Source organism: Lissotriton helveticus, chromosome 12 (genome assembly GCF_964261635.1).
Source record: "Lissotriton helveticus chromosome 12, aLisHel1.1, whole genome shotgun sequence".
NCBI lineage: Eukaryota > Metazoa > Chordata > Amphibia > Caudata > Salamandridae > Lissotriton > Lissotriton helveticus.
The window spans coordinates 147128871-147149522 of record NC_136073.1 but is presented as its reverse complement, the minus strand read 5'-3'; the positions used below and the strand labels follow the sequence as shown (position 1 = coordinate 147149522).

The window sequence follows — 20652 nt, the reverse complement described above, 5'->3', positions numbered from 1 at the left end:
TAAAAGTGTATAGGGTTACATTTGGTAACTTTATCTCTATTAGTTATGGAGGGGCCAAGAGTCACCCTCCAACACGATAGTGTCAGGAAGAAATCTGGCACACTGCACAGCACACTACTGGTCCTGGGGGAGACGGAAATTCAAGCACAAGGAGATAATGGACGGAGCACTGAAACATTTAAGACACTCACCCCCAGTGACAGATCTGGGTTGAATCCATCATTGTTCTTTAGCTCACTTTTTCACCTCAGTTGAGACCCAGCTTTATGCAAATCAGTCTTGACCCTGTGCCTCATGGGAACAGTCCAGCCCAAACTTCCTAGCCAGGTTTTCCCTGGACTGGAAACAATCATCCTGGGACCAGTTTCGGGGTAACACTCCTCATCAGCCAGACTAGCTTGAATCCAGTGGCAAAGTGAGCAAGGGACCTAGGTCTGGACATACCCTGCCAACTTAGGGTGAACAAAGCAAACACAACAAGGTGATGGACGGAGCACTGAAACATATCAGACACTCTCCCCCAGTCAAAGATCTGGGTTGAATTGATCATCGTTCTTTACCTCACTTTGCCAGCCCATTTCAGACCCAGCTTTATGCAAATCAGTTTTGACCCTGTGCTTTATGGGAACAGTCCAACCCGAGGCATAAATTCACCCTGCTGTTGTGACCTCTGAAGAGAACCTGAAGGACTTGACCTGCTGCCACTTGTAACAAGGACAAAGAAGTGGACTCCAGGGGTCAGTTCACAGACCTACTGTTAAGCTACAGGGGCTCAAAAGCTACAGGGAGCCCATTATCTTGCAGGAGCCCAGATGATGAGTTACAACTGGAACTTTCTGGTGGCTTCTGTTGAAATGAGTCCTAACTCCCAAGTGCTGCTTTTGAGATCATGGAACCTTTGGCTGGTGTCAGTGTATAGTCCTCCTGTCTAAACCTAAATGCTGTGGCTTAGAAACTTTTTCAACAATGTTTTACTTGGGGAACTGACACAAGACTTGGACCAGCCTGCTAAGCCGATCCGCTGAGGGTACATTCCAAATGGTCCTGACTTCTCCATAGTGCCAACAAAGTTATCCGCTCCATGCCAGAATTATTCGAGGACACAGATTTCATCCTGCACCTTTCTCAATTCAGCCGCAGATAAGGACTCTAACACTGAAGATCTGTCTGGCATGGAAACCCAACCTTCTAATGCTGTTGTTAATGACCGCATCTGGACCCTGTCTTCATGCAACCCGGATCTGTCGAGCCCCGCTCCAGCTCTGCATGCTGCCTTTGCCCTAACAAATCCATCGATGTCCAGAGCTGGTTCTAAGCAAAGAAGGTAACTCTTGACCAGGATGAACTCAGTCTCTGAGTCCGAACAGCGATCATCTGCAGACGGCAGAACTTTTGACTCTGGGTCAGTCTAGCATAACAAGTTGCCTCTAGTTGTCACATAGTGCTTTTTGGCACGATTTTCTTTTATTTAAAACTTTGAAAATTCATATCTCCCTAATTCTCCTCATCGGAGTTGTATTGTTTTGGGCTTAATTTGTTAAATAAAAGATTATTTTTGTAAATTGGAGTGGGATTTCTATTGGGACCTAACACAAATAGTGACAGTATTGCTTGTGAGGGACGCCCATCCACCCCAACTAATAATCTACTTACTCACAACTACTATGAATGAAATGCTAGGTACTGAACTCCACAAATGACTTTGTGAAAATGTATAGGTATCGTTCTCTTAGGTATCTTAATTGTCCAGCTATTTCTTCTAGAACTTCAATTGTGCAACGTGCTATTTTGAGCTCAACAGCATTAATGCCGCAGATTCTACACTTATTTCCATGAGGGCTTCAATTTGCAGGATTGAACCTTAGTCTGTGTTATTTTAACTTTGATGGAAATAATGGAAGTGCTTTTGACTGGCATCCGCGCCTGGCAAGCAAGAGTTGTTTTATTTATAAGATTAACTGTAGATCACTTATCAGGTTTCTTGTAGATTTCTCTTTACTGCTAGAATTAAAATTAAAAAGATTTTTGGCTTTGTTATTATCACTGGATTGATGAGTGCTCCTTTGGAGACAATGGAGGAGCTCAAAGTCAATAATGCTCCAACGTTCCAATGTTTTTCTGTTAATCCTTGTTTAATTTTGCAGCATTCTACCCTGAATGGATGGAATGTTCTAAGAGCCTTATTGTCCTTACGCTGTACCTGTTAAAGGCCCTGTCCCTCATTGTACCTGACCAATGTGACAGGCCTACACTAGAGTTCATGGCCTTTAACAACTGGTATTACCCTCGTCAGTGGACTATGAAGCTATGCAATTAGTTTCTCAAAAGATTAATAGAGTTGCTACGGACCCTACTCATTTAGGAAAAAATGTGTTCAAATTTGAAACTCAATTTTTAGTTTCAAGGATTCCCCGGAGAGGATGAAGGTTTTTGGAATTCTAATAGTCTTTTTCTTCATTTCCTTTGTTAGGTCTGTCTATTTGAACCATTATTCTTCTGTATGGAGAGGCTATATTATCGATTCCCAAAGTATGAGAAGTGTACAAAAAGTAGGCTTTGAGTAAGCCATATTTAGCAAGTATGTTGTTGCTGTGAGTCCCCTCCTGACTTGGCACATTCTGAGAACTGGTTTGGGGTAGGGAAGTTCCACAGTGAGCAGGGGTAATGGGGTTCCATTTGTTAAAAACGGAGCCTTTACCACTTTTGTCATGTGACCACCTTACTATTTGACCCTGTTACACCTGAGAGCCCTGTGAGGTCTTCCCCTAATTCTGTGCCTGGTCTATCCATTTTTCTGATCTTGTTTTTCTGGCTTTGCAACTACGTGTACTTTACCATTGCTAACCAGTGCTAAAGGGCTTGCGGTCTCTCTCTTAAACATAGTGGCATTGGCTCAACCCCAATTGGCATATTTAATGTTCCTATAAGTCCCTTGTAAGGTTTACTACATGTGCCTGGGGCCATGAGAATTAAATACTATTAGTGGGCCTGCCGCACTCATTGTGCCACCTACTTAAGTGCCCTACCCCTCTAACCATGGCTCAGGCCTGCCAATGCAGGGCCTGTATGTGCAGTTTTACACTAACACTTGGACCTGACAAGATAAGCATCTTGCCAGACCTAAACTTTCCCTTGTTATACATATAAGTCACCCCTAGGTTAGGCCCTGTATGAGTCACAGGGCAGGGTGTAATGTATTTAAAAGGCAGGACATGTCCTTTTAAGTTATATACATCTTGGTAGTCAAAAACTCTTGTTTTTCACTACTGCAAGGCATATCCCTCTAATAAGATAACATTAAGATTTCCTTATTACATCTTTTGAGTGTAACTCCCAATTGTGAAGAGAAACAAGAGTCTTTACATTTGGGGTCACTGGACTCACAATTTAAAAATCACAGTTTATGGTCAAATTGGATTTTAAATTACAGTTTGGCAAATGCTACTTTCAGAAAGTTATTTGCTTACTTTAGCAATTTGGTGCCTGCTGTTGGTCTCTGTTCAGTCTGGGTTGGGTGACAGCTGGGCTTTGTGTTATCTCTCTTGACTGCCACACACAAAGGTAGATTTAGGTGTGTCTTGATGGGCCATCTTGGCAGATGGGAGGGAAGAGCTGGGCACAGCCTCACCCTTACACCTGAATAGGTTGTGACTTGTGCCCACACTAAGGGCTGCATACCCCCCTTTAGGGAGACTGGAGCCAGAGCAGGAAGGTTGGACCTCTGTCCACATCAAAGTTTTCTTTTAAGTCTCCCGTACTTCAAAGGTACAACTAAGTACACATACTGGATATCTGACACCATAACCTCATTACATTTCTGGACCTGTGACCACTCTGTCTGGAAGAATAGGAACTGCTGTGCTAGTCAAGTATTTCCACTCTCCAGGACTGCTATTTTTTTAACTCCTACCCTGTTGTGTTGCCCTGCAGCCTGCTGCTCTCCTTGCCTGAATGAGAAGGACTGAAACTGCATCACAGTGGCTCCGAGGGCTTGCCTCTTGTTTAGTGTCCATTTTTAAGTCTCATGGACACAACAAATATACAACACTTCTGCTTCAACACTTGAACTCTGCTTGTGAGTCTGCTTGTGAGTGTATCCTGCCAAGTGGTGCCACCCCAGTCCTGGACCCTTGGAAGTGGACCTAGATGTTTGCTCTAGTGAAACGGTTGCATCCTCTGCTGCAAGAGCAAAATAGATTGCAGGAACAGGATTGGCACATCAAAACCAACGCATAGCCAGTGCAACCAATTAACTATAGGCACCTACTACATCTAATTGGTATTTTTGCATTTAATATTTAAAAATTCATAACTTGACTTTTACACATTGGATTTTTGTCATTTTGGTCTTGATTTATTTATTACATTAAATTCACTGTTTTACTGTTTGAAGTGTTGCACAAATACATTACACATTGCCTCTTTAGGTAAACCTGACTGCTCTGTGCCAAGCTGACAGAGGGTGAGAGCAGGATAATTTAGAGTGTGTTTTCACTTACCCTGAAAGGACTGGGGTTCCTGCTTGGACAGGGTGCATACCTCTGCCATCCAGAAACCCAAATTCTAACAGACCCAAAACCTGTGCACCAAAAACACCCTTTCAGCACTGGACAGGGTTGTTAGGTTGACCGGTCTAAGGCTTACTAAGTGCTCATCAGTAGGCAGTAATAACCAACCAGTGATTTGTTTCTAAAGAAAAACATACCTAATGCTACACTAAAACCTACAAATGAGGAATCATGAGATGAAATCAGGTTAACAGGATTCTCAAGAAGTAAGTCAATCTCTTAAAGCAACTATCTGAGCTCTACACTCAAGACAATGCCTGTGGACAGAACACCCTTGATGAAAACTTACCAGGTTCATTGGGGTGCTCTTACAGCTCTCATCTGATGGCGTTCACACGTGTGCCTGCAGAGGCTGGTGAGGCAGGACAGAGTACAGTCCTGCTGAATGTAAGGGAGCTCGTTGGTGAAAGAGAGCTGCCTGCTCACCATAGCTTTCACTGAAAATTCTTAGTGTACTTTCTCCCTTATTCTTAGCTTCTTTAATGCTCACTGAACCATGGCCACCCACTCAAACAATGTATCAAGTCCACCGTGGCACACCAGTTGCTGGCCATGAAGAGAGGAGGTGAAAAGTAGTTTCAATGAAGGAGTATACAGGGCTACACATGGCTATCGGTGCCCAAGCAGCAAGATTCCAAGGCCCGGTGGTCAAATGAGGCTGTGGTTGATCAATGCACGGTGCTTCAGAGCTGCTGAAGGAGTTGGGGGTGAAGTGCAACCTGAAATATGGCTTAGTTCTCTAATATTCAGCATTACAGGAAGGTTGTTTGGGAGTGGCACACTTTATGGGCATTATCATGTGGTCCTCCAAATACTTAAGATTATCTGCATCCAAAGATCACACACACTGGCCTTATGGTATGCAGCACAGAGACCCCATGAAGCGAATCTTAAAGTGTGACTATCGTTGTTGCTGCTACATGTTTGGGATGTGATTTGCAGATTTTGAATACCTATGAGTATTGGCAACCATGATAACGCAATGCTCAAAGAGAAAGCCTTAGCAAGCCTGAGGTCAAGTGGGGCACCTCTGGCCGAATACTGGTTGTGAAAGTGTGACTATCGTTGTTGCTGCTACATGTTTGGGATGTGATTTGCAGATTTTGAATACCTATGAGTATTGGCAACCATGATAACGCAATGCTCAAAGAGAAAGCCTTAGCAAGCCTGAGGTCAAGTGGGGCACCTCTGGCCGAATACTGGTTGTGACAGGAACAGAAAAGACGTCACCACAATCATCTTAGGGCTGCTCTTCTCCATGCAGCGGTGTGACAGATTGCATTTTGAATACCTCTGCACAACCTTCTTAATTGTCTCTTTAAGACAACATTCTCCTACTGTAGTTCACCTCCATCAATACTATTAAAATCAGTTGGACCAGAGTCACAAAGCACAGCACATGGTGGATGCCAGCAAAGGGGATGGTAGGAGTTGTAATTCTTTTGGACTTCTCCAGTGCTTTTGACCTGCTTGATCATAGACCACACTATTCCTCAAAGATTTAGAGGTCTAGGAATCCGTGGGACTATTTTAAAATGGATTGTTTTCGTTTTATCTCACAGAAGTTAGCCAGAAAATGATCACTCACCTCCAAACCTCTGCTCGCGGGGTGACACAAAGATCTACGGTATACTCCTCACTTATTCATTTATATTTTAATCCATCTGCATGTTTGCTATTAGAGTTTGGAACCAACACCTAATTTTATGCAGAGGACATACAATGTATCTGCCGTTTTTCAGTCAAATGAGTTGAAAATATTTCCGACATAGCCTCTGTGCAAGAACTGCGCCAAATATGGATTAGTTAGATCAAGATTAAAATATTGTTGGTTACCAGTAAGACAAATATATGGGTATCAACTCTTCGGCCTCATGCAATGGGCCAGTGTCCCGTTCGTGTGAAAATTGACTGTAATCTTTGCAATTTACTTGATGGCAATCTCTTGCTGGATTTGCAGTTTTTGGCTGTTACAAAATATTGTATCTTTCAGTTGAAACAACCTAGATGGATACATCCGTAGATTTTATTTTCCCATTCAAGTTTTGTTGCCAACTCCTTTCAACCAGCCTATGGTTTATTATGTGTTTATGGGAATTCAATGTATCTAGGTCTCCCCCCAAAAAAGGTCTGGATAGTCTCCAAAGATTACAAAATGCAACATAAGGCTAGTGTGTAACCTGAGAAAGTTTTGATGACATCACCCCCCATATGAAATATGTGCATTGGTTGCCATTGGAAAAACGTGCACAGTGTAAGGTTGCCTGTCTGATGCAAAAAAAGTTTTTGGGCTCTGTGCCACTGGTCTTTTCTGGCAGATTCGAGAAATCCTCACGTACTCATCTGTTGTGATCTTCTATTTAGACCTCTTTTCTTGTAATTCATTTTAAATTGCCCAAATGGGAAGGCAGATCACTCTGTGTTTGAGGACCAGCACTCTGGAATTCACTAACTCTTCACATGCACGTGACGTTCAATCAGATTATTTTAAATTCAGCATATTGTTAAAAACTTGTCTCTTTACCACTTAGGCACAATACTGGCACTTTTCTGAACGGGGTGAAGTGGGTAATTAGCACCAAAAAACCTCTATAAATGAGTGTATGTGAGCTTTATAAATAAACATAATTAAACCGAAATGTTTCTTGATTAGTAAAACTCTCCCTGACTCGCTAAATGGAACTAGCTGCCACATGACCCCAAAAGATACCCATGTAGAATCATGAATAACTGCATTGTGGTTAAAGGTTAACCTGAGACAAAGACCTTGAGTTTGTACCAATTTTGGAAACCTGACTGGCGTACATACATATGGATTTCCAGCTTGCTGTTCTATTTTCCGTTGCCTCTGCTTTTGATGGTGTGGCTGGACAAGGGAATAGCCAGAAAATGAATATACCCCACCATGTGAACAAAATCACTGAGTGAGCGAGATGAATGAGCCCATCACTCATTTATTTCTTCTATAAGTTAAATTCCTAAAAAATGTTGGTGAAATGGAGCCTTTTACACCTCATCTCTCAATGAATTTGACCATCCCTCCATCATTTTCTCACATCTTCCTTCGATTATTTCACCTTTCCTTTCTCCATCCCTCAATTCTGCTCTCCAGCCCTCCTTCCCTTCTTTGACATTTTATCTTTTGTGCTGTGTTTTTTCATTTTCCTCCCCACCTCGCAGCTTCATTATGCTATTATGTGGACACACATTTCTCCAATCAAAGACAAAGGAGCCATAAGCCGCATTTCAAAGATGTTGTTACATTTGCACACTGACGTTCACTGCTCCATTCAAGCTTTTAAATTAGGAGGTTAATGACCGTCCTGTGGATAGGGGTCCAGAAAGGCAAACTCAGCCATCATACTTAATCAGCAAGAAGAGGATGTGGAATTAAGTATTCCTTGGCAGTGGATGGATGAGAACTAAGAACAGAAGAGAGAAATCTGACCCCAGCTAGGCACTACACAATTCTCTCCGCAATTACACTTCTGGGCAAGGGCAAACAGAATGATGTTGTGGGGCTGTCTTTAAACTAGAATGTACAGTCATTAAACCCTCCAGCTCAGGGCGTGTAACAGGCACTTGTTACACGCCCCCTATGGCTCAGGGAGGAACCCTAACCCCTCAGGGGCCCTCACACCTATCAGAGGATCTCTGTGGGATATAGGAGATTCGGGGCCCCATTTTATATTCTGGATGGGGAGCTCCATCATTTCACATTACACCAGTGCTCCAGCTGTAGGGACCTTGCTCACCTCAAATATGGGCTGTGAGATTTCCAGATGTACTCTCAAAAAAGAACCTCAGCAGGCTCACCTGCAGTCTCCATTTTGTGAGTTATCTATATATATGTATTAAAAAATGGACACCTGTTTTTAGTTAAACTCCTCACCAAAATTCAGGACCCACCGTCACTACCAGACCTGGACGGCGCAAAATGTAATCAGATGGCCGAATTCTTCTCTCAAAAAATCGAAAAAATCCTGACTTTCCTCCCGCCTGCCACGACCACATTAGGAAGCCCTAACCCTTTCCCCCGCCAAGACACCCCGAGGCTATCCTCCTTCCCTCAAATCACCATCGAAACATTTCTTAACGTCCTACATAAAGTCAAAAGCGGCGCTCCATCTGATGCAGCCCCGATCAGTAAACTAAAGCTAGTTGCTTCCACCATAGCCCCTCCTCTCACCAACCTGATCAACGCCTCCTTCAAGAACGGCTCAGTTCCGGCAAACTGGAAAAAAACCACAGTCAAGGCTCTCATAAAAAAACCGCATCTAGACCCCACAGACCCATCTAATTTCAGACCGATCTCACTGTTACCGGCTATTAGTAAAATCGCCGAGCGCATTGCAAACCAACATCTCTCCGAGTTCCTAGAAACCAATCACCTTCTCCGCCAGTCCCAGACAGGCTTCAGACCTGGACAAGGGACCGACACCGCACTGTTAGCCGTAGTCGAAGAAGCCAGGGGCATATTGGACGTAGGAGGATCAGTGGCAGTGATCCTCCTCGACCTGAGTGCCGCCTTCGACACGGTGGACCACGCAACCCTTGTTCACCGTCTTGGGCTGATAGGAGTGGAGGACTCCGCATTAGCCTGGATTTCTTCCTTCCTTGAAGACAGGTCGTTTCAAGTAGCAGATGGGCATTCCACCTCCACGGCTCAAGCACTCAAGTGTGGGGTGCCCCAGGGTTTAATGTGTACATGGAACCTCTCGAGGATGTTGTCAAGCCTTTTGGCATTAAATCAATAATGTATGCCGACGACACCCAGCTCGTCGTCTCCCTCAACCAGTCTGACAACGCCCTCCCCAATCTATCCAGTTGTCTGGAAAAGGTACACCAGTGGATGTGCGATTCCCGATTAAAATTGAATGGGGAGAAATCAGAAATACTCCTCTTGGGAAACCCTAAGAAAATCCCCACTCCCCTCCCCTGGCCACCATGCATGGGAACCCCGCCATCCCCTAAGCCCGAAGTAAAGAGCCTTGGGATATGGCTGGACCAGGAGCTCAGTTTTAGGACCCAAGCAAGGAAAACCGCGGGAACCTGCTTCGGCCTTATAAAGATGGCACGAAAAATTCTACACCTACTCCCCCTCCATTCCAGGAAGCTCCTAATGCAGGGGCTGGTGAACTCCAGATTGGATTACGGTTATGTCCTTTATCTGGGGGCCCCAGCCTCTGTAGTCCACAGACTTCAATGTGCACAAAATGCGGCCGCCAGAATCCTCACAGGAACCGCCGCAAGGAGCTCGGCCAAACCAGCCCTTAGAAGCTTGCACTGGCTACCAGTAAAGGAACGGATCAACTTTAAGTCCCTGTGCATAGCCCATAGAATTATGCACAACGAAGGCCCCCCCATCCTTAGGCCACTTGTAACAAAACAACAGTCGAGTAGACAATTAAGATCAAACTCCCTTTCCCTTGCAAACGTTCCAAGAATCAGGAAGTCCAGAACAGGTGGTCGCCTGTTCTCGTACAATGCCCCCAGACTATGGAATGCCCTTCCTCTCTCCCTGAGGCAAGAACACAATCACCTCAGGTTCAGGAAACAACTAAAGACCCTACTCTTCCCCTGAGCCCTCCATCCTGTCTCCTTACCCCACAGGACAGTGGTCACTAGCGCTGGGATGCCCTAGGGTAGCTATGCGCTCTATAAAACCCAAAATCAAATCAAATCAAATCAATCATCCAGTCAAGCACCATACAAGCAGTTGAAGCTCACACTACTACAGTGCTACAGAGTGAGCATGCATTCACCATTAATGTCCTACACAATGTGGAAAAAGCAAAGACTAGGTTGTGGGAGACCAGTTAGATCTTTTACCAGGAGTGGCCAGTAAGCACTCACCTTTACCAGTGAAAGGCAGAAAGGGCTTGTCTCTTTATTAAAACCTTTTACGGCCATCGCTGCCAGTCTCAGCCAAGCAAAAGGTCAGTTTCTGTTCTGGAGTTGTACACTTTAGATATGTAACTTTACCTAGAAGCCATGCTCAGAGGGTTCAAGTTCTTACCATGGAAGAGTTCCTCATTAACATGCATGGTTGTCATGTTTGCGGAGGCACAATAATTAAAGACACAATTTTGTTTTGAATGGAACAAAGAGAAAGGTACATGCTTTCCACACCTGAAAACAAAAGGGTCCCTCAGTAGGATTACCAATATCAGCACCCTTGAGTGAAGCAGTGAGGAGGACAAAGACAGGTGCAATGTCCTATCATCTTTCCTTGCCCAGCAAACCATCTTTGTTTTCAACATTCTCCATCACTGTTTATCAGTCTCTGGGGAGAAGAGGGAGTAGCCAGTGCTCTTCACAAAAACTCCTTCCTATTGTTCCTAATCTCTCTTGTTAAAGTCTTCATTTTGGGAAGATAACAAGCCTTACCAGGCTTACAGTTTGAAGACTTTAGGACTGACTAGGAGTTTGGTGGTGTGGGAGTGGGCTGCCACACCACCGCCCCACTCCTACAGCACCAAACTTGACCGCCAACCACCCGCCTGAGTAGGAGTTTTCTCCTGATCTGGCAGGGGGTCTTTTGGCGGTCCCACCACAGTGCTGTGTTAAGTCTCATATGTGAGCCTTAGCAAGGCAGTGCCATGGGAGCACCAAAGCCCATTCTTGCATGGCATGGACTGTTCTGGGCAATTCTCACCCTGAATATCCTCTTCTGTCTTCTTCTCCTTCTCTGCCTACCAGCCAAACCCTGATCTTCCTTGCCAAGACTTACAGACCTGCCCTTCTGAGAGAGCCACACACATTTTGGGTGACGTTTTATAGTCTGCACCTGGTTACTATCTGATACACATTAATGGTAGTTGCATTTCCTAAATGGCCATTTTGAGACTAATCACAGTTAGGAAATTCTTTGTACATAGTATTAGTAATGCACTATTTGGTAACACCAATTTGTGAATATCATTTTCAAAATGTGCTATTGAAAATGTCTTTCGTACATACCGTAATACAATTTAGCATTTCCTAATTGCCGGAAATAGCGCATCACACCTAAAGGAAATTCAAAATGGCTTAGTACATATGGTCCTAAGTGTCTGCTCTTGATCAAGTATACATGTAAAGAAGCCATATTAACACTGCTATATAGAGTAGAGGTGTGATGAGTGTGTGTATACCACAGGGGAATTTGGGGCAAGATGTACAAAGCTATTTCACAATCGCAAAACTCTGAATCTGAGTTCAGTCACATTTTAGGAGTTGGTCAACTATTACTGACTCCTAAAATGGGACCATACTGATTCACTGTTTGAAAAGGGTGTGTTGCAGGTGTCTCTCTTAAATTCCAAATTGGTATGAGATGACTGAATACTGGTTGCAAAACATTGAAAAAGGACCGACTCCCAACTTGAGGTTGTAAGCCATTCACAAAAGGGAAGGAGGGCCACAGGGACCCACTCCCCTTTGTGAATGTAAAATAAAGCTTGTTCTGGAATAAGAAGGGTTCAGTGGGAACCACTGCTAACTTTTAAACTAAAAAACTTTACTTTTAACTGCAGTCATGTTTCCTTTGAGGAAAACAGACTGTATTAAAAGAATTACTTTATGTAAAGGCGATCAGACATGGTTGTCTGCTGGCCCTAGCAGTCATCAATCTCTGTAGGAGATACATGCAGAACTATTGTCATACAGTTGACATATAAACACCTTCTAAATAAGCATGAGATGATCAACACTTTCTCTGTAGTAAGAGTTCCCTTGATTTGGAAGTGTTCCATGTGGTCTTTCAACCATTGATGCTACTCAATTTTCTCTTGCTCTTAGCTATGTTTCTGGTATTGTGGACTGCTACTATAAAGGTGACGAGAGCATCCAGAAAGACCAAGAGCTTCAAGCATGGGTGGGAGAGATCTTCAAAGAATGCTTCCTGGAGAGAAAATCCTCGGGTACGATTGCTTTTCCTTGTTGTCAAGTGTTTTTGTTCATCCTCCCCATTCATATTCTTCTCACTGATTACGGGTTGATACCTGAACCACAAAACATTGAGACAGACTGTTTAATCAGATGTTTTAAGACATTTCATGCTTGAAAGAGCCATTCAAAGTGAAGAACAAACAAAGGTTTTGAAACATGGTTTGGAATTAATTTTCTGTATGTAGTGCATTTTCTAAATCTTATTAACCTGTAAATTTTGGTTTCAGAACTCAATTTTATCTCTAATTCTATACTATTTTTCAATATACTAAACTTAGAAAGCACTTTCAACAATGTCATTAGATTGTAGCACCCTATTCAAAATTCGAGAAACTTTGCGAAAATGTAATACCCCACAGACATATAATTTCAACCACACAACTGTAGACCTATCTACCGTTGGCCAATGAGGCTCATAATCTGACACAGTTAAATGTGCTGCATGTCTTCATAATTTTTTTTCTGATAATCTTTCAGGAGTGCCTTCATTGCTACAGACCCGTGCTGAATTGACCAAGTATCTGACTATGGTGATATTCACAAGTTCCGCTCAGCATGCTGCTGTCAACGGTGGGCAGGTAATTGGGAATATGCTTATTGTACTGTAAGTAGTGGGTAAGAATAATCAAGGGAATGTAAGAGTCTAGAAAACCCATCTGTACCATATACATCTTAAAAAGGTGTTCATGAGACAAAGCAATGGGAGGGTATCTGTACTTTACTATCTCAAGACTGGGTGTGCGATATAAATAACACATACATCCATACATTCATTAGTATAAGGGGATCAGTAGAGCACATTATGAGTTTGTGAGCCCTAGAAGTTGACCTCCGGAGGTCTAGAGGGTTACCAGACAGTATTTCTCTGGATGAGGAGGTTCACGGATTTCTAGGAACTGAATCTTCACTAATGTGCCTGGTGCACCTTTGGACAAAAGCACATATCTAAATGTGGACAATTGGGGCAGCTTTTACTCATGCTAGGCCATTGCACGGGTGTTTTGCACCCTTGTAACTAGGCAACGTTTTTAAAGATGATACATTTCCAGTTTTGAAAGGATTCTTCAAGTGTGAGACTTAATGTTCATATCATTTTGAAAATAACCCCTGGTCTGTGATAATTCCTTGTCTATAAACTCTAGCAAACATTCTGACTGAAAAACATACTTTTCCAACCTTCTTTCCAATGGTGATATGATACCTAGAAAACACGGGTTTTCTGCCCTGAAAACCTGTTTCTGTCTAACAATGATATTTGTTGATATAGAATATGTTTAATATAGCACTCTAACAACCCTGGGTCTGATGGTTATATAGAAGTCGACCTAATTACAATAATTGCAACCTTCAACTGTGGCTTTTTCTTTTTTTTGGGCTTGTGCCACTGTAGTATGATTTCATCTGGCTGCCAAACAGTCCAGGCGCATTGCGGCAACCTCCTCCCAAGACCAAAGGCACAGTAACCCTGGAAAGTGTCCTCGAGAAGATCTTACCCGATGTGGGCACTACCACCAGCTTAATGGTGGCTGTCAGGGTCCTTAGTAAGGAGCCAGGTAACATGGTAAGCAATCCATTCTCTCCTTGTACATGTTAGGATTCCAAAGTTATGGGTAAACAGTACTTCCTTGTGACTTATTTACTTAGGAATAACTGACATTACATTTTGTCATACACTGTCTTCTGTAAAGTGGATTGTTACATAGATAATTCAGTGTCATGGAATAAACCAGAGAGGTGATTCACGCTTAGAACCAAACATCTGCTTTTGTGACAGAGAATGCAACATACAAACAATAATGCAAATATATTTGGTATAGTAAGTAGGTAGACTGATTTAAAATGTTGGCATGGTGTGCCTCTTAATAATTCTTTTAATACAGACTCCTGAGGTGGCATTTCAGAGAGATTTTGGAAACTAGAGGTGCAATGGGAATCTAGATGTTGTACACTGTGGTTTGAGTTTAACCAGCGAGTTCTGATTGTAAGTTCCTGGAGGGACCGTAGCCAGGCATTACATTGGAAAACTAGTCTGGAGAAGAGCTGTGCCCACTTTAGATGATTAAAGAACAACACAACTGCCAGTACTGGACAACATTAAGTTATTTTGTTCCGACCTATATGAAATGAACATAAGGGTCCGTTCATTTAATTTGTGTCACTAGTTTATTCATTTATTTTTTTGTTTTTTCCACTAGTACACCATGATTATTTTCATGAACAAACTACTTTCATGTGTATGTACAAATATACAATATAGCATTACATAGAAATCTTCATATACAGTACAATTTACAAATTTACAATACATCCACACATTCACACTGGCCAAAACTTTCATCCATCTACTATCATACCACAAAAATACTTAGGGCCTCATGTCAAAACTAGGTTCTTTAAACATATAAATCATTTCATATCCTAGAAGTATAGTCAGTGTGCTAAACGCAGTTTTTTTTAAAGAACTAAATCCAACTTAAAGAACACTATCATGACGTTGGAAAATGACACAAGGAACCAAAAACAGGTCGACGCGTTTCAAACTCTCCAATACAGAGTTCTCCTCAGGACCAACACTCTTAATATTTGTGAGAAATAAACAATCCTCGAGTAGATGGCGTAGTTAGATGAAAACTCTATTTAGATGTTGTTGCCATTATTCGCATATAAGCAGGGAAGGTAGCTTTGTATTATAATTTATTCTCAGATGCCGTGTTTTTCTTGTCACCGGCGTTCTCAGAGACCGAGTTCTCTCGTCCGTAACAAGTATGTGGAAGCCTGCTGGTTCACTTTAGATGATTGTCAAGGATTTCTAAAGGGTCTATATTTCAGCAGGAGCTACCCAGCTTTGTGCTAAAGGAAGTGATCGGCTTGTGTCTTGGCAGGTTGAGTAAGGTTTTGCAAGCATAGTTCCGAACCCTGACTAGTGAGGAGAAAAGATTTGAAGGTGGCTATTGAGCTGGAAATCTAATTTACAAACTATTACTGAATTAATTTGTCTTGGTGGTGTAAAAAATGAGACATGGTTATTTTTGTTATAGTTAATATGGTTCATTGACACAATATCAAAGACAGAAATATCGAGCCAAATATATTGAGCACAACAATATTGTTTTCCTATACATATGATGGTAAATAGAAAAAAAATCGTTTTACACTAATATCGAAAGATATATAAAAAAGATTGTTTTCTAAGCTATATAAAGTTAAAAATAGTAAATGTAAAATATATTAACATGTAAAACTAATACAATGTACATTAAATATATTATTTCATCATAAATATGTGCTTATTTAAACAAACACGTGTGTGTGTAGGTTTATATGCACAAATATAATGTAAAACTATTTGAATTTGTATTATAATTATTTATTTATTTTTTAAATGTTATTAATATATATCTATGTATATATATATACATATATATATATATATATATATATATATATATATATATATATATATATATATATATATATATATATAAATATATATATATATATTTACCACACAGTTTCTTCACAGAAAGGCTCGCACTAGGGAATATTTGAACCAAAGTTTATTCCAACAAAGTACTTTGCTGGAATAAACTTTGGTTCAAATATTCCCTAGTGCGAGCCTTTCTGTGAAGAAATCGTGTGGTAAATTGAATTACCGAGTGACCCGCTCGGTTCTGGCTCGCCATCTGTCTATGGGACACGGACTTCAGGAAACGGGTCTTTCCTCGTGTGTATATATATATATATATATATATATATATATGTGGAAAGTGAAAAGTGTTTGACTCTGGAGAGGCCTACGTTACTATTCCTACTCCAGTCTGTGCAACATTATGAAAAGTATTTCACTTCAAACACATACCATATTTTAATACACATATTAATTCAATAACATTATAAAACTATTAACATAAAATTAAATATATACATAAACATAATTACACATTTTAAATCATTAAACGTTTTAAATAATTAATATAAAAAGGGTTTTGAATTATTTCATTACCTTTTCACACTATACATAGCAGACCATCTATTTTTGTGTGTTGAAATTGTTTATTTGCATTTATTAAATATAAGATAATAAAAGCAATAAAATACAGAAATGTGCAATATGATAATATAAGTTACATTGGAAGTAATGCATAAAGTTAAATATATGTATCTTATTCAAATACAAGTAATACAATAATAAGATGAAAAGAGGATAAAAAAAATCAGTTGTGAATAAAACAATAAGCTATTTGATTGGAAAACTGTAATGACTTACAGAGAGATAAAAAGTAATTTTAAAGCACAAAAGATCAAGAACTTGATATAAGGTGAAGCATAAAATTCCAAACGAATAAGTGAGAGAGAGATAGGAAATGTGGGTAGAAAGAAAGTGAAGAATAATAAAGGAGAGGTATCAATTCAGTAAAATATAAAAGAATAGAACGTATAGTATAGAAAATTATATAGGGAAGTTAACCAAAGACCATCTTCAACATATCTAAAATAACAAATTATAAGACAACTAAATTATTCAGTAATAAATAATAATTACTATGTAGGGGCTTATTTTGATGTCGAGCAGAATTGTTTCTTCCCGACACCCACTCGGGCCTGGGACCGACCGACACCCGTTCGGCAGTCCCGACCGACTCATTTTCATGCAACTGAACACTGTTCGTTCTCATTCTCCCTTTTCTCAATGGAAGCTTGTGATATGGCTGTAAACCAGCCATAACCCATGCTCCTATTGACCTTAAAACCAGCTCCCATTGAGGAAAGGGAGGTGCAGTTCGTCCCTGCACCCCGTGCAGGGTTAAATAGGCTGGCACCATAGGTGCCCCCTTGGCCTTCAACTTGAGGCCATGCACCAAAAAGATCCCTGCTGGGGGCCTCAGAATATGCTTTCCTAAATGGTTTCCATGTCGGACAGTCAGGCATGGAAACCATCTTGGAAACCGTGCATCGTAATCTGAAGAGGGGAAAGGCCCTCCCTTGAGACTACTAGCCGGCTTCCGACTGGGCACAGGCTCTCTGAGCCCTTCGGAAGCCAGCCAGAATGAGGGGCCAGTTTACTTTGCAAACACCTCCATCGTAATGAGGCGTTCAGAAAGTAAACCGAGCAGAAATACGGTGCATCTCTGAACATTTACGGGCCGCATCGTAATGGGCCCCCAAATGAATAATAAATTAATAATTCATTACCACTTAAATAACCTCCCACCCCACCCCCCTAAAACTTCAATAACCCACTCCTAAAATATAATTTAACAAATATATTAACTACACAATTTTCATAGTTATCAATTTAAAAAAGTAATAAATAATTATTACTTAATTAACTTGCCACCCTATATATCTACAAAGCCAACAACCCACACCTATAATATAACGTAAAAAATTATAATTACACTATTTACATAATTAACGATTAAATATTAAATCAATAATAATTAATCAATTATTATTTAATCCACTTCTCATCCTATACCCCTTAAAACCCAACAAGCCGCACCTAAAATTAACATTAAAAAATATTAATTACACAATATGTATAGTTAATGATCAAAGAAATAAGTGTTTAAACATTATTATTAATTAATTATACTTTATTGACTACCCATCCTGTACCCCTACAAACCTCACACCCCGCTACACTTTAAAATATCATTTTACAATTACATAAAAAATATAAATAACTTGAAATTATATATAAAAACAAATAGAACAATTATACAAACAATATTAAAGATATACAATTAAAATATTATTTCAAACCCAAATATTAATAAAAATATATTTCGTACCTTAAATAAATAGATATTTTTGTCAACAATATTTCTACACATGATATTTATGTAGAATGATATTAAAAACACGATATTTGTGTGAGTCCATATTTATAACTCGATATTTTGTCCAAATACCATTTAAAGTTTGGTTGTGTACTACAGTGCCCATGATAATAGAAGACGAACAGTATATCCCAAGTGTTCTGGCTTATTAGGAGAAAGTCTAGATTTCTAAATGAAAGTCTATAGAACTGGGCAGGGGATATCATATTGGAGGCATAGAGAAAGTAAAGACCCTCAGTTTTGGTGGAGTTAAACGAAAGACATAAGTGCTATCCAAAATCTGCTCATCGAGAAGCAGTCAGATTCATGAAGGCAGGGTGTGAAAGGATTATACTGTGCAATCAGTGTAAAGTCAACAAGAACAGTCACATGAGATGTCATCAAGGGAGCTGCTGTATAGGGAGAATAGTAGTGGCCCTAGGATGGACCCTTGACAGACCCAGAGTTGCCATGGATCAGTGGTTATCTCTTACAGAGTGAGCTAAAAGAGGGGTACCACTGAAAAACACAAGGAGCTGAGGGAGGCAAGTAAAGCTGATTTAATGTTTAAGCTGTTTTAAGCCAACATGATCACTTAAAAAACATCCACCAGTGTTCCTTGATTTTTTGTTGTTTCTGTAATATATCCTTTTAATTAATGAGGTTAAATGTTTTTATTTGTTTAATGTTTATTTTAAAGAGGCCTTTAGGCACATATCCTGATGAACTTTTTACTGAGGAGGAACCCAAACAGTGCATCAAGTCCTTCCAGGAACGCCTGTCCCAGATATCTGCAGAGATTGAAAGCAGAAACGCATCCCTTCCTCTCAAGTACGACTACCTGAACCCCAAAGTGATTGAGAACAGCGTCTCCATATAACTGCAACTAACCAACCAACAAGTACATCCCACGCTCCTCCCTAGTCAGTAAATTGCATCTCTTGGCCCACATCCCACTCTGTTCCAGATTCTGATGAAACCAAGTACTAGCATCACTGGACTTTGGACAGGGTTCACTTCAAGCGCTCCAGTGTTACAGTTGCTAAAAACGAAAACAGACTGTTTTTGGAATAGGTCAAGTTTAGCGAGAGAAAGCGTTCACAGAAAACAAGGCATGTCTTAAAAGGACTTAAAAGATGAAGAATCCAGAGATTTCCCAGTTGTCCCTATGTAATTTATAGATAACACTGATTCACTGAGAGAAAGTGATATATGTAATTGATGCAGACTTGTCACAATTAGAGAACTAACCAAACAAACAATATTGTGGAATACAAATGAAGGCACACTGATTATATGTTCTTGTTTACAAGATTCTTTAATAAACAAGCTTTGCAAATTAGAGACATTATGATAAAATGTGTCCTTTTCTTTCAACTGTTTAGAAATATATACCTGCATCCACTTGCCTTTGCTGGTGTAGACTATTAATGCGGTAAATGGTATTCTGTGTCCATAATAAGTGAAGAGGCGAGGGAAGTAACAACAAAGACACTGAGTTTGGCCCAGCAGTGCCGGGCTCAATGCGGGTACTGCTCCGCCAAACCCAAGCACTGACCGCCCACTGTATTACGAGTTGTAAAAGTACAACTCATACTATAGTCGGCGGTCTATTGGAGTTTCCCATGGCTGTGCCTTAAAAACAGGCACAATAAAGAGAATGGGCCAAAAAGTTCCATCACGGCATTGACGGTGCTGTCCATGCTGTGCTGGAACTGGAGTGGGGGGGAATACAGACAGGGGTGCACATGTTGTGCCCCTCTGAATGTATCCCCATGGTGGGGGGACATGGCTTTGTTCCTGCACCACCAGCCTTTTCATGGTGGTTCTCCACCATGAATAGGCTGGCGGCCAAAGTACTCAAAATATCCTGAGTGGGTCTGCCTCCAGTTCCTGCTCAGCATAATACATTGTGGCGCTCCTGCACCACTGCTAGGGAACAACTCAGCTACATTCCAGCGCGAGTCTGGGAGTTGCAAGACCGCCAGGCTCGTAAACAAGCCCTAAGACTAAATTCAGGTGAAAGTTCAGGTGTAAGTAACTCACCAGCAAGAATAAAACTATGCACATTTCACCATATTTACAAGTAATTTGCAAAAGGGAGAATGCATAAAAAAACAAGCCTTAACAAAGATGAGCATAAATGCACATATCTGGAGTAACATACCTGCAGACATCTATGCACACAGGCAAGATTAATTAAGGCTCTCCCCATTCAAAAGTCGCCATCATTACAAGAAGAACTTGCTGGTAAAAATGCAGTACTCTGTGTGCCCAATCTGACTTTAGCCTCTTTGCCATAAAGATACTCATGTATCGATGAAATAAAG

General features: G+C 40.9%; 1 protein-coding gene across 1 annotated transcript in view; it reads left to right on the top strand.

Moving 5' to 3' along the window:
* The window catches only part of LOC144799565 (hydroperoxide isomerase ALOXE3-like), a 200195-nt gene extending 180993 nt beyond the window's left edge, over nt 1-19202 (top strand). The window contains exons 11-14 of the mRNA XM_078670936.1: nt 12351-12472; nt 12978-13078; nt 13891-14061; nt 19023-19202. Of these exons, the coding sequence (XP_078527062.1) occupies nt 12351-12472; nt 12978-13078; nt 13891-14061; nt 19023-19202 (574 nt within the window). The remainder of the gene's footprint in view (nt 1-12350; nt 12473-12977; nt 13079-13890; nt 14062-19022) is intronic.
* The last annotated feature ends 1450 nt before the right edge of the window (nt 19203-20652 follow it).